The 13,055-nt window shown below is 37.7% G+C and overlaps 1 protein-coding gene across 1 annotated transcript in view; it reads left to right on the top strand.

Annotated features, from left to right (window-relative positions):
* The window catches only part of RAPH1 (Ras association (RalGDS/AF-6) and pleckstrin homology domains 1), a 79,388-nt gene that overhangs the window by 42,215 nt on the left and 24,118 nt on the right, over window positions 1-13,055 (top strand). The window contains 2 exon segments of the mRNA XM_035331253.1: window positions 11,341-11,418; window positions 12,796-12,955. Of these exon segments, the coding sequence (XP_035187144.1) occupies window positions 11,341-11,418; window positions 12,796-12,955 (238 nt within the window).

The raw sequence follows: 13,055 nt of genomic DNA, 5'->3' as shown, positions 1-13,055 counted from the left end.
TGGAAGTTCTGTGGTAACATTCTGGTGGAAGTTCTGTGGTAACATTCTGGTGGAAGTTCTGTGGTAATGTGTTGTAATGAGACAATTCTAGAGTGTGTGTGAAGTTACAGCTTCTGTGTAGGAAGGAATACTATTCAGAGTGAAGATACATGTAGCAGAAATCATTTTAATGGGGGGGGGGGGGGGGAAAAAAAAAGGGAAGGCCTGTGGGTTAGGAAGCCTATTTTGAGAGTTCCGAATTACTGTAATCAATGTGCAAGGTCTTTTAATCATGGCAGGTCCTACATCACAAAGCTGTGTGTGTGTGAGGTGTGAAAATGCTGTCACTAGGCAGCAGTGCTGTGCTTCTGAAATATTTGATGTAGATGCACATGGTAATTAATTTGCAGGAAGAAAAATCTTTGTTCAGTTTGCATCATATACTGAGTCTATGCTAGTGGCTAAGTACCAGTTGGAGTTTGGGCTGGAGCTTAGGTTTTACTTCAGATGCTATGTAGAGTCTCTTCTGAGCTGTAACTTAAAGTGTGCTAGAGACCTTTAATTACTTATCACAGAATGTGGCACTCATATCAAGTAAAATCCCCTTGCAGGGACTCCATACACCAAACTATTTGATATCGCCTTGCATGAAATTGTAGACCTGGTCTCTTCAACTTTTTCAGGAGACTGTTGCCTGTTGTGGCTCTGAATAAGACACAGCGATGCTATGCAGCATTTGGCTTTTCATTATTGAAAAAAGAATACGGTAGGCTGCCTGTTTGTTGTGCCTTGTTCTATACAGGGTAAAACTAATCAACACAAATAACAGCTGGGACAGATGCAGCCACAAGGGGTGAAATTTGCAGTATAGTGATGGTACATGAGACGCATTCAATGTTCTTGTTCAATGCCATAGTATTAATCTAATTTCCTTAGCAGACTTGTGACTAGGCAGTTCTGCAGACTGCTGTGGGATGACGGTTTTGTTGTTCCTCTGTAGCAGATGCTGCAGGTTGCTCTAATTCTGTCACTAATTGATTTTTACTATTTGAGAATCAGCCTTACGGGTTGCTGCTAGCTTAGCTCCTCCTTTTTGAACAGACTAAATATTTTCTGTTAATTTCTCTTCTGAGAGAAATTTGGAAATTTGCTCCCAACTTCTTGAATTACATAATTGGGACTGCAAGACAAGAGAAACAAGATTTTTTTATTTATTTTTTACAAAAACAAAGCTTAATTGTAAGCCAAGTTTAGTTTACTACTATTATAGTAACATCTTTTTTTTTTTTTCATTAACTATGGAAGCAGCAGCCGGTATAGAAAATATGAAACCAGTTCCTTGCCTCCACAGTCATTTAGTGGATTCGTTTGTACAGCAGAAGCAGAATGTTCCGTTTTAGAACACTAGACAGTGTTTTTTTTTTTTAAGTGTTATAAGTGGATGTTTTCTGTTACAGTTGTAAATGTCTTTAAAAATAATTTGTCTCTTGCAGAAAAGAAACCAGTAGCAGGTAAGCAACTTCTTAATTCTGTTCTGTGACCTTTTGTACAGGGGAAGGTTAAACTTATGTCCTTTGTTAGCACAACTGCTGTTACACTAGTGTGTTAGGCTTGCAGTATTTGGGAATGTTCACATTTTTATGGGAGGGAAATAAATAGAGGATGCAAGGTGTTTTTTCCTTAAACTCTGCTTATCTTCTATAGTCAATACACTATAAAATTACTGACTTCTTTTGACTTATGTTCTTTCTCTTTCTTTCTGCACAAGCACTCCTATTTGGACAGGGAAACCTCCCTCCTTCTCCGAAACATTGCAGGAAAGCCTTCTCACTTGCTGACCAAGGTGATGCTTCTTCTTTCCACCTGCATGTGACTATTTCTATGTAGAAAAATATGCTTTTGCTGTATGCTATACTCCTGCCACCCCTGCCCTTTCCAGGAACTTTTACATTTACTTTTACATGATTTTCATGATTGTCAAACGTGCTTTTAAAGACTGTATTTTATCATTTGTTTCTGCAGATTTATCAGTGTTCAAGTTCTTGACAAGTACTTAATAGCTATGTCAGCAGGTAAAAATGCATTAACTGAACAGGAAGAGTAGTGACTTTGAGGTTCTTTTGTTACTATTCCCACTCAATACTTTAAGAAAATAGAGCCACAACTTTGGAAAATATGTAGGAGCATTCAGCGCTCTTGAAAGGCATTAGTATCCTTAAAATAAGTTTACTTGCTATATGACAATAAACTGTAGCAAGTAATGGGACTTTTTTTCATTTTGAGTACTGTCTTGATATAACGTGGTCACAATATCATAGTAAGACAGTGAGCCAGGTATGGACAAAGCCTGATTTATAGACACATTTTCCTTACAGGTCAATAATGGACTAAGAGGCCATAAATTGCCGTTCACTTTCTCTGGTTCAGTTTAAAAATTGTAATTTACATACGTATTTCCCTTTCTCTCTAGAGTAAGAGAAATGGAGCAAGCTATAAATCTCCCAGACAGACACACACAAAAAAAGTGCTGGGATAAAGACGTATATATGCAGCTTCAGACTGGTGAGAAAGCTGTTTAATATCTGAGGTGTCAGATAAGTCAGATGCTACTTGCATACTGCAAACCACTCCTTGGTTATTTTTTTCTGAAAGAGCCACCATGGATTAAAAACCTCAGGCAAGACTGAACTTGCCAAGGTACATTTTGTCACTTCAAAACAATATAATGTTTAAGTAGTCTGTATTTTTCTTAAATACATTAACGTTCATCTCAAATGCTCAGTATGCATCTTGACAGCAAACCTTTAGGCTCTCTTCTAGAGGAATATAAACAACAGACAAAAACAAGTATTTTTTTTTTTCTTTTGAGACTGTTTCTCCTGAATTTCAAGTCTGTGTCACATTCCCCTCCCATCTGTCAGCACCCCCTACCCCAAGTAACAAAGCAAACAGCTGCTAAACCAGCAAATCTTGCTTGGTTGCAAATGGATTAACAGATTAACAATGGCTATGGCACAAACAAACTATAATACTCTATCATCTCTATGTATTTTCATATCCTCCTTTCCTCGTTAGTTATACTGGATGAGTGGTGGTTACTACATGGTTATACCCATGTCGCCGACAAAGATATTAAATAATACCGGTTCCAATACAGACCCCTAAGGGACACCACTCATCTGGTCTCCACATGGATGTTGAGCCATGGACCACAAATCTTTGAATGCGAGCATCCAGCCAGTTCTTTATCCATCAAGGGGTCCATCTGTCAAGTTCACGTCCCTGAGTTTTAAAGGGGAGGATATTGTGCAGGACAGTGTCAAGTGCTTTGCACAAGTCCAGGCAGACGACATCAGTTGTTGCTCCCTAATCCATCAATGCTCTAGCACCGTCATAGAAGGCCACCAGATTTGTCAGGCATGTTTTGTCCTTGGTAAAGCCATGCTACCTGTCACCTGTTTTCCATGTGCCTTAGCGTAATTTCCGGGAGTATTTGCTCCGTAATTTTAGCAGGTACACTGGTAAGACTGACTGGCCTGTAGTTCCCCAGGTCTTCCTTTTTTCCCTTGACAAAAATGGGATAAATGATAAAAATTGGGAAATGATAAAAATTCCCCTCTTCTGGTCAGTGGGAACTTCATTGGACTGCCACAACTTCTCAGACATGATGGATAGTGGTTTAGGAACTTCATGTGACAGTTCCCTTGGGACCCTCAGATGAATCTCAATTAAGTCCATGTTACTGCTGGCTTAGATCCCTTCAGCTTGTTGTAACATTAAATAAGCGCCAGTATGAGAGAAGCAGTTCCAAGAAATTGGGCTTTTCCTTGCATTTGGAGTTAGGTGTTAGATGAGTTAAAACTGTATAATCATACTGCAGCTCTATTTACTTGTCAAATAGTGTATTTCTTACTGTTCTATTGTTTCTTGTATGCTTCCCCTTCTTTGATCTATTCCTTATATTCAGTGTAGAGAGAATCTGGGGGGAATGATAAATACCAGTTTTGTCCTCTGATGTAACTCCTTATTAAAAATTCTAGTCATGGACTAGGTTTCTGTTGCAATAGAGCTATGCACAGACACAGATCCTGTTGCAGCACAGGGCAGATCACAGCACAAAAAATGACCCATTCAGTGTGGTAGTCTCTTCATTTTTAAATGTAGTTCTGTGCTTTATTGATCACAGCATTCACCCACCTGCCCGTTTTGTTTTGGAAAAAGAAGTGAATATACATCAATGAAGTAACTTACTGGATATTGAAAATAAAGCAACATGTCAAAGCTTCAAGCTTGTTTGGGTTAAGTCATCAGATGAATACTGAAAACTAAGCTTTTTGATTTCATGTTTCTAATCTCTTATGGCTGTGAGATACATACAGAGCACATGCAAATAATTTTGAGAGAGTAGTAAGGGCTCAAATATATCTTAATTTAGGACATGCAAGTAGAAAGTAGAAATGTGATGTGGAATTTCAAAGTTACCAGTTCTTTTCAAAGTTACCAGTTCTGATGCATGTGAAGGTTGGACTACATTCAGGAAGCCAGATGGTGATTTAGTGATGTAATGCTTCAGCTATGAATGTCAGCATCTGGAGAAAAGATAAGGTTTCACATTATGCCTTTATTTCACAAATATTTAGTACTTCATTCTTTCGCTGACCTAAAAGGCAAATATGCTTCTTACAAATGTTGGTTCCCCTGTTTTTTTTTATATTTTGGTTACTACACAATGAAATCTCGCCAAACCTTACAATAAATCAGCTGTGAAGTTGGCTTCATGCAGCTTGGGATAGTTTGATTCAGATGTGCTCATTCTTGAATTGAACCATTTGTGTGACTGAAATCCTTTGTGGCATGTTTTTTTGGTTTTTATTTTTGCCTTTTTTTCCTTCCTTCATCATTACTCATTTTGTTGCATGTAGTTGGGGCAATCTGTCAGGGAGACAGTAGAACATAGGTCCCTGTTGCATAAGATTCTACGCTGCCATCCCTTGAAGCATGTCTTACCAAGTCTAGTTGGAGGCCAGTAACCAGTGGTGCGCCCCAAGGGTCAGTAGTGGTCCAATACTGATGAACATCTCTGTTAGTGATATGGGTGATGGGGTGGAGCGTACCATTGGCAAGTCTGCTAATGATGCAAAATCTGGAGATGTCAAAAGGCTGGAGAACTAGGCTGACAGGGACCCTGTGTAATTCAGCAAGGGGAAGTGCAAAGTTCTGCACATGGGGAGGAAGCAGCCCAGGCACAAGTACATGCTGGGGACTGCATAGCTAGAAAATAAATTGGCAGTAAAGGACCCAGAGGTCCTAGTGGGCACTCTGTTGAATGTGAGCCAGCAATGTGTCCTTGCCACAGAGAAAGCTAACAGTATCCTGGGCTGCATTAGGAGTAGTGCCAGCAAGTCAAGGAAGGTGATTCTTCCCCCTTTGATCAGCACTGGTGAGGCCACATCTGGAGTACGGGGTCCATTTTGGGGTTCCCCAGTACACAAGAGTTATGGAGATACTGATTAGAGTCTGGCAGAAGACAACAAAGATGAAGTGATTGGCGCTCCTCTCCTATGAGGAAAAGCTGGGAGAGCTGGGACTAACTAGCTTAGAGAGGAGGAGGCGGCTCAGGAGTAATCACAGAAACGTGTACAAATATTTGAAGGGAGTGTGCAAATAGGGGATGGAGCCAGGCCTTTTTCAGCGGTGCCCAGTGACAGGACAACAGTCAGAGGGCACACACTGAAACACAGGAGCTTCCCTGAACATTAGGGAACACTACTGGGAGGGTTACTGATCACTGGAACAGGTTGCACATAAGTTGTAGCACCCCCCTCCTTGGAAATACTCAACAGCCATCTGGACATGGTCCTGGGGAACATGCTGTAGGTGACCCTGCTTGAGCAGCGTGTTGGTCAAGGTGACCTCAACCATTCTGTGGGAATGGAAAAGCAGATTTCCCAGGGATAGGGACAGCCATGTTTTTTGACATGGGCAAAATTAACTGCTTCATGCCATATGATGTCCTGCTCAGCAATAAAAGCCGAGAGAAAAGGAGGAAGAGGGAGGAGGATAATATTTTGAGTTGAGGTTTATCTTCACTATGCATAACAGTTACTTGGGAAGCTCTGCTTTCCTGGAAATGGCTAAACATCTGCTCGTGGATGGGAACTCATGAATGAACTCCTTACTTTGCTTTTATTGCACCCAACCCTTTTGCTTTTACCTATTAAACTCTTTATCACAGACCATGAGTTTTTATGCTTTTATCCTTCTCTATCCCACGTGGGGGAAGTGAGCAAGTAGCTGTATGGGACTTAACTGCTTACCACACAACACTTAAGTACTTGTTAATTTTGATCAAGCACAACGGAGACTCTGGAGAGATTTGTAGATGCCATTCTTCACTGAAGTTCATAAACAACTGCCCTCTGTGTCTTTGCTTTACTTCTTTGCCTTAACAGACGGCAGATAGGGGAGAGAGCCTGTCTGCAGGAGCCCTTGATAAGGGCCACTGTGGCTCTGAGATACATTTAAAATGTGACTGCTGCTTCCACTTTCCTGTCAGAAGCCATCTTCCCTATTGGAGTAAGGCTTCTACTAGCAAAAAAGGCTGTGAATGGTACGCTACTATTGGGGGGGGGAAGGAACAACCAAGATGGCATTAATGGGAGCTATTAGGTGAGATTGAGAAAACAGCGTTGGCTGCTGTTTGAATGATTGATGGATGCAGGAGTAGTCCTCCTCTGTTTCACTTCCTCTACCCTTTCAATTAAAGGAAAGTGAAAATTACAGCTTCCTGTTCGTCTCCTTGTTTGCTTGTACGTTGTATCATAATTTAAACATTCTACGTGAAAAAGTTGTCTCAGACAAACTCCAAAACCATACTACTGCTTCACATACATTTCTGAATTTATTAATGTAATACAAGAAGTCAAGACTGCTAGAGGTACAGAAAATGCTATACTGAGTTGGGAAGGGAGAAGGGGGTGTCAGGGCATAAGACAACCTTAGAGAGTGCAGCCTTCTCACGGCAGAAGTAGATGCTGTACCCTTTCATGCTTATTGAGCCTTAGAAGAGAGGAGTGTCTTTTTCCTTTTTGCTTTCCTCAGGTATAGGTTGTTCCTGGTTATTTTGAGGTAGAAATGCAATAAAACAAATGTTTGAGAATGGTCAAAAACTAATTCTGGTTCAGTTCATAAATGGACTGTGCAACTCATTGTGCTACACATTGTTTTACGTGTCCTAATGAATTTGTCAGGAAATACAGAACTGCTGTTAATACTCACCTAGAGTGGAGGAAAAGAACATTATTCTGATTACTTATGCACTCATTCAGCATTTCCTTTCCAGTGCTAATCACACGTACACTTATTCTAGTATTCCTTTTGTAAAAAATAGAGAGAAAACTCTTCAGTAATGCTCAGATTGATACAAACACTGGATACCTGCTTTTAATCCTTCAGAAATCACTGCTGATCATGTGCATTTAATTATCTTCATTCAAAAAAGATTTTATAGAAAATTTTCCAATAGTAGACATAAAACACATTTCTGCTTGTGTGCATCTCGTGTTCTCTGTGTCTTCCCCACTGACTTAAATGGAATGTGGACTTCGCTACTTACCTCTTATAATTTACTTGCTGGCTTTCCTAAATACTATGAGCTTCTTCAATTATATTTTTCCACTTTATTCTATTCTGCCTATGTTCTGCCTGGCAAGCAGAAGTTATAAGTTAATTGACAGTTTAGAATGTACAATGAAACAAAAAATAAAACCCTGACCTAGAAATATGAAGTTGTTTGAGTAAGGTCATCTCTGTCATAGCACATATGTTGCATATTTAACACTGAAGCACAACCAAAATACCTTTAACTGCACATTTAACTGGGAAGTGGGCAGAACGCTGATTATTATTATTATACTCAAGGCATCTTAACTTTAGATTTTTGGGGTTATTCTTACCAATATTACACTATAGGGTAAAATTACTGGAAGCTGAGTTCTGGTATAAAAAGAAAAAAAGTCATAAATTTTAAGACCATTGTGTTGGAGAGTTATGCTCTTAATTTTCATTCACAGTGTTAGGATGAACAAGTTCTCATGATAAGCATGTTGCCAACCATTATTTAAAACAGGTGCAGTGTTTTCCATAACAGTGTAATCTCAGCAAGATCAAAAGCCTATGAAGGCTCAAATCCTCAGAATGCAAGTATAACTGCACTCCGAAAGTTGTCCCTTTAAAGGAAGAATTTATGTTGGAATTTTAGTGATGTGCACTGCTACTAAAAGAGAATATTAATTTCCCGTCAGAGGTGGAGATAACACTGTTTTGTGGGTTTATGACCTCTGTGTCTCCTTTATGCTTTTATATAGCATGTATGTGACTATAAAGGCAGCCTTATCAAGGAGGAGATTCTGCTGAAAAGCAGTCTTCCTGCTTTATTAGTTTTCAACTGGGTCAACTCCCCACTCAAGGTGTCTGTGTCTGATACAACTGTAAAGGAGTGCTGTGTAAGGGAGGCAGTTGTATCAGCCATACCAGGGATTTATGCCACTACATACTGCTTGTGAAACCATGACCTAGGTGGCAGTCCTGGCATTTATGTGCATATTGATGACTGCTTGGCAACCTCACATCGCTGGTGCTAGAAGGATTTACTAGCGAAGGGAAGGGCTTGGGGGTGGCTCTTACGGGTGGGGGGAAGATGGGTGGTATTGCTTGGACAATTATGAGAGGAATAGAATAAATCATTATGAAGGCTGAAGAATTCAGTAGTTATTTGGCTATTTAAGTATCAAAATAGATATTTCTTCCTCCTGCTCCACTGAAAAAAACATTTGTCACATCAGCAAACTACAACAACACCCTTGAAACTAATTATATACAAAAAAAAAAACAAACAAAAAAAAAAAACAAAAAAAAAACAATCCTTGACTACTCTATGCGTTCAGAAATTTTAATTCTTGCTTCCTTTTCCTCTGTGTTTTCAGTAAGTAGATTCAGACCTCTGGTTAAAAACAATTCTTATTTTTAGCATTGTAAATCTGTTTTTTGTTTAAATTTAACCTGCCTTTGTTAAAATGTAATAATAGTATAAGAAATTCTGATACCTGGAACTACATTAAAGTTGAGTGGGAAGTGAAAGATGATTGATAAGTGGTAGAACAGTAAATCTTTGAAATCTTTTTTGGTGTAGAATTTTAAAAAAATATTTTAGGGAATGATAAGGGTTATGAACTTTGAGATAAACAAAGATATTTTAGTTGTGTTGGCACAAGTGTATGAGAGGTCCCCATCTGATTCCTTGTTGCTTGCTCTCTGTTGTTGCTGCATGTACCTGTGTGCTGCGGCTATAAAGTGCTCCTGCTGGGATTTGCTATAGATAGCTGCATTGCATGGGCGCACAGTGAAATGGGCTGGAAAATTGTGCTGCTTGACTTTAGTGAAGAGCAAAAACAAACGTGCTGTTAACCTTTGTACAGCAGTAAAAGTTTATGGTTGAGTTGATGAGCAACTTTTTAAAACTTCAATCAAAATTTCTCCAAATATGTATTAAAATTTAAGAAGGCTGCTGATTTCATAATGCATGGGTTTGTAGTGTCACTGTTAGCAACTTGAAAGAATTTAAATCCTTGGGTTTTCTGGTACTAATTTTTTTCTGTGGATGAAAACAGTTAAGAGGAAGAATATTATAGAATTCTGGGCATGCTTTATATTTAAATGATTGTAGGTATCATAGTGCTTTTTTCTTTTAGTTTTTAATAGAATACTAATCTGATTTAACCTATCAAAGTTCTGTGATGCCATTTTTATGATGAATAAAAAATTTTAGTTTCCTAGACTAATAAAAAGAAAAATGCTACTTGGTAATAGAATTCCTAGATAATGTTTCAAGCCGAAATTTTCTACATGTGCCAAATTACTGGTTTTTTGTTTGGTTGGTTGGTTTGTTTGTTCTTGTTCTTGTGTTGTTTTTTTTGTTGTTGTTTGTTTTTTTGACAAGGGTCATATGTCTCCCAAGACAGCCTACTGTCTAGCTGATGTTCTTTTCATTTTTTTTTCCCAGTGCGGCCATAGGTGTGAGGCAGCAAAAGCTGTTAAGTAAGAATACAATAGGAAAAACCTTTAAGCAGTTGATGGGGAATATTAGTAATTCACTGAGAAGTAAAAAGGTTAAACTCTGTGGTTTTGAGGATAGCTGAATCTTGATATTTACAAGGAAAGCAATAATCTAAAGGTAATAAAGAAACCACAAGTTACATTAATACAAGAAAGCAATGCAGAAAAAAAATCTGTATGTCATGCTGTTCTTGAGATAGGTTGTACTACGTAAGAAAAATCTTAATTTCTCGTTTCTAAGAAGATTTAATAATATGAAGCAGATTTTTAACCTATTAATGTATTTTTTAATTTGTTTTTATTGGGGGGGGGGGGGGGAATTATTATAGTGCGTTTAGATATTAGCTACAGTTAAAATCCACATTTTAAGACTTTTGAAATCTGAAACCCGTATATGATCACATTGAAAAGATGGGTTACTTGTTTAGCTCCTCATTTCAAGTCCATTTTGAATAGAAACGACAAAAATTAAAACCTGATAGTATTGTTAATGTCATAATGGGCAAGTTTCTTTATTACCAGCAGATAGATAGAATAGATTTATATCACATGGATTTTTAATGCATTTCTTCTGGTTGTAACAAAACTAGATTAATGAACTTCAGAAGAGCACTGAAGAAAAGAATGCCTGTTTGCTTTTATGTGTCTTAAAATACATCAAGTGAGGAGAAATACAGAATCTAGTAAGGATAAAAGAAGTGTTCAGGCCACTTACATAATGCAAACTAAGTCTTCCAAATCAATGGACATAGTGTGAAATCCTGTTTAGAGGATTTGTTTCACATAGTTTCTTTATACTGTTAAATAGCACACCGAGAAATATCAGAATGTAAGTCTTATGCTGATCAACCATAAATCTGTTCAGTGCACTCAATTGTAAGCTCTTGCCAAACATGTCTTGTCCAAGACTATGACTTTAAATGCATGTTAAAATTATTGGTAATAATGTGCAAGGCTATTTACAATGTGAAAGAATAGAGATAAACCAATTGTGTTTACAGAAATTATATACCTCCAGCGTGTTATTTTGGAGATAATAGCAGTTGTATTTCTAAGAGTCAGATGTGTATAGTAATATTTCTTGCTTTGAAAATAATAGTCATCACCGCTAACAAATAGTTATGGAATTATCAGTGGGTAAATTTGCATTTCAGTTCATGTTTTAAAGTGTGATAGCATCAAAATTAAATCTTCTAAAACACAAATGAAGTTTGTATAACTGAAATTCGGTGTATCTTGTCCCCCCAGGAGGAACAGGCTGCTAAACTGAAAGCTGAGAAGATCAGAGTCGCGTTAGAGAAGATTAAAGAGGCACAAGTGAAAAAGGTAAATTATTTACACTTTTTTAATGAGATCTCTCTTTTATGTTTTGTTCCCCTGGAAAATGCAGGCAGAATTCTTCTCATTTGTGTCTATTACACTTAAGAACCACTAAAGACAATAGGAACACTGTAGTGTTCTGATCTGGAGTGATAATGTATTTGTCATCTAGAATCCATCCCAGACAGACCCAGAACACCTAACAAAAAAATATTAGCATATGGAATAATATGTTTTCCTTAAGGAATAGCTTATTTTGCTGCTAGTGCACTGTTAAAAGGCTGCCGACTTCCACCCAGAGCTGAAAAAGATCCAGCCTTCTGAGATTGTCTTTGCGTATTAAGCAGTCTCATCTTTAAAATTTGGGTCTGTTTTCTTTACATACCCACTTCCCATTTTGAGTAGTAGGATTTTCTAGTGATAAATGGAATGCAGGTATTCCAGATTATGGACAGAGGTTACCAAATGGAGGAAGTCTAGTGATATTACCTGATGTATTATCAAAGAATATAAGGTGTTCCCTCGAGGTTTAGTCTTCATATTTTAATTTAGAAGTTCTTCCATAACTGTTGATGTCTTTTTCCATTTAGTGTTTATAACAAAAGCTGAAAAACTGTCCTGGCTGGAAGAAGAGAATTAACAAACCAACCAGTACATTACAGCTAGTATGCTTTAACTTTTCCAGCTGAGCAAGGTGTAAAAAGGAAGCAAACAGCGTAATAATTGGCAAGAAGAATCTATTGTTTTCAGTTTTCTGATTAATTGAAGAAACAGCTGCATGTTTCATTCTGGGCAGCAACCTCTTTAAAGTGGCTGTGAAAAGCTACTATGTTTTAAAAGCAGATTTGCTCTACACTAATGCTTCATACTCCCCAGGAAAGGAAGATTTAGTATAGGTATACAGTTTGTATGATCAGCATATTTAGAAAATATAGGGGAAGCAGGCAGAAATTTTGAGGTGCAAATCTGAAAAACTGTGATTCTTTGGAAGTTTGTGCAGAACTCTTGATCAGTGCTTGTGCTACCCACACCTATGAGAAAAATTGTCACGTTATTAATCAGATCAGGGCACTTTGTCAGGATGGATTTTTTTCCTCCTTAACACACAGCTAAAGTACATTGTTGTTATATTGGGAAAACCTTTATTTACCCCCATATACTGAAGGAAAACGATATTTTGCCAAGTTTCCACGAGAGAAATATCTAATCATCATATATGGCTTTTTACATTTGAGGGATAATTTTGATTTATCTTAATATTTTACATTATTTAACAAAATCTTAGAAAAAGAAACTAGATCTTAAAAAATAGGTTTTTATTTTAAATGAAGGAAACGTGGGAAGTTAATCCTCTTCTTGTTGTCCTAATTTTCTGCTTAATAGTTGGTGATCAGAGTCCACATGTCTGATGACAGCTCAAAAACAATGATGGTGGATGAGAGGCAGACAGTGAGACAAGTATTAGACAATCTGATGGACAAATCTCATTGTGGTTACAGTTTAGACTGGTCATTGGTGGAAACCATCTCTGAACTGCAAATGGGTAAGTAATCATTATAAATTTATAATTGTTATCTTTTGATGTAATACTTATCCATATCTGTGTCCTCAGAGTGATTTAAATTTTTTGTCTTTATAATGTT

Source organism: Oxyura jamaicensis, chromosome 7 (genome assembly GCF_011077185.1).
Source record: "Oxyura jamaicensis isolate SHBP4307 breed ruddy duck chromosome 7, BPBGC_Ojam_1.0, whole genome shotgun sequence".
Taxonomy (NCBI): Eukaryota; Metazoa; Chordata; class Aves; order Anseriformes; family Anatidae; genus Oxyura; species Oxyura jamaicensis.
This window is presented reverse-complemented; position numbering and strand designations above follow the sequence as displayed.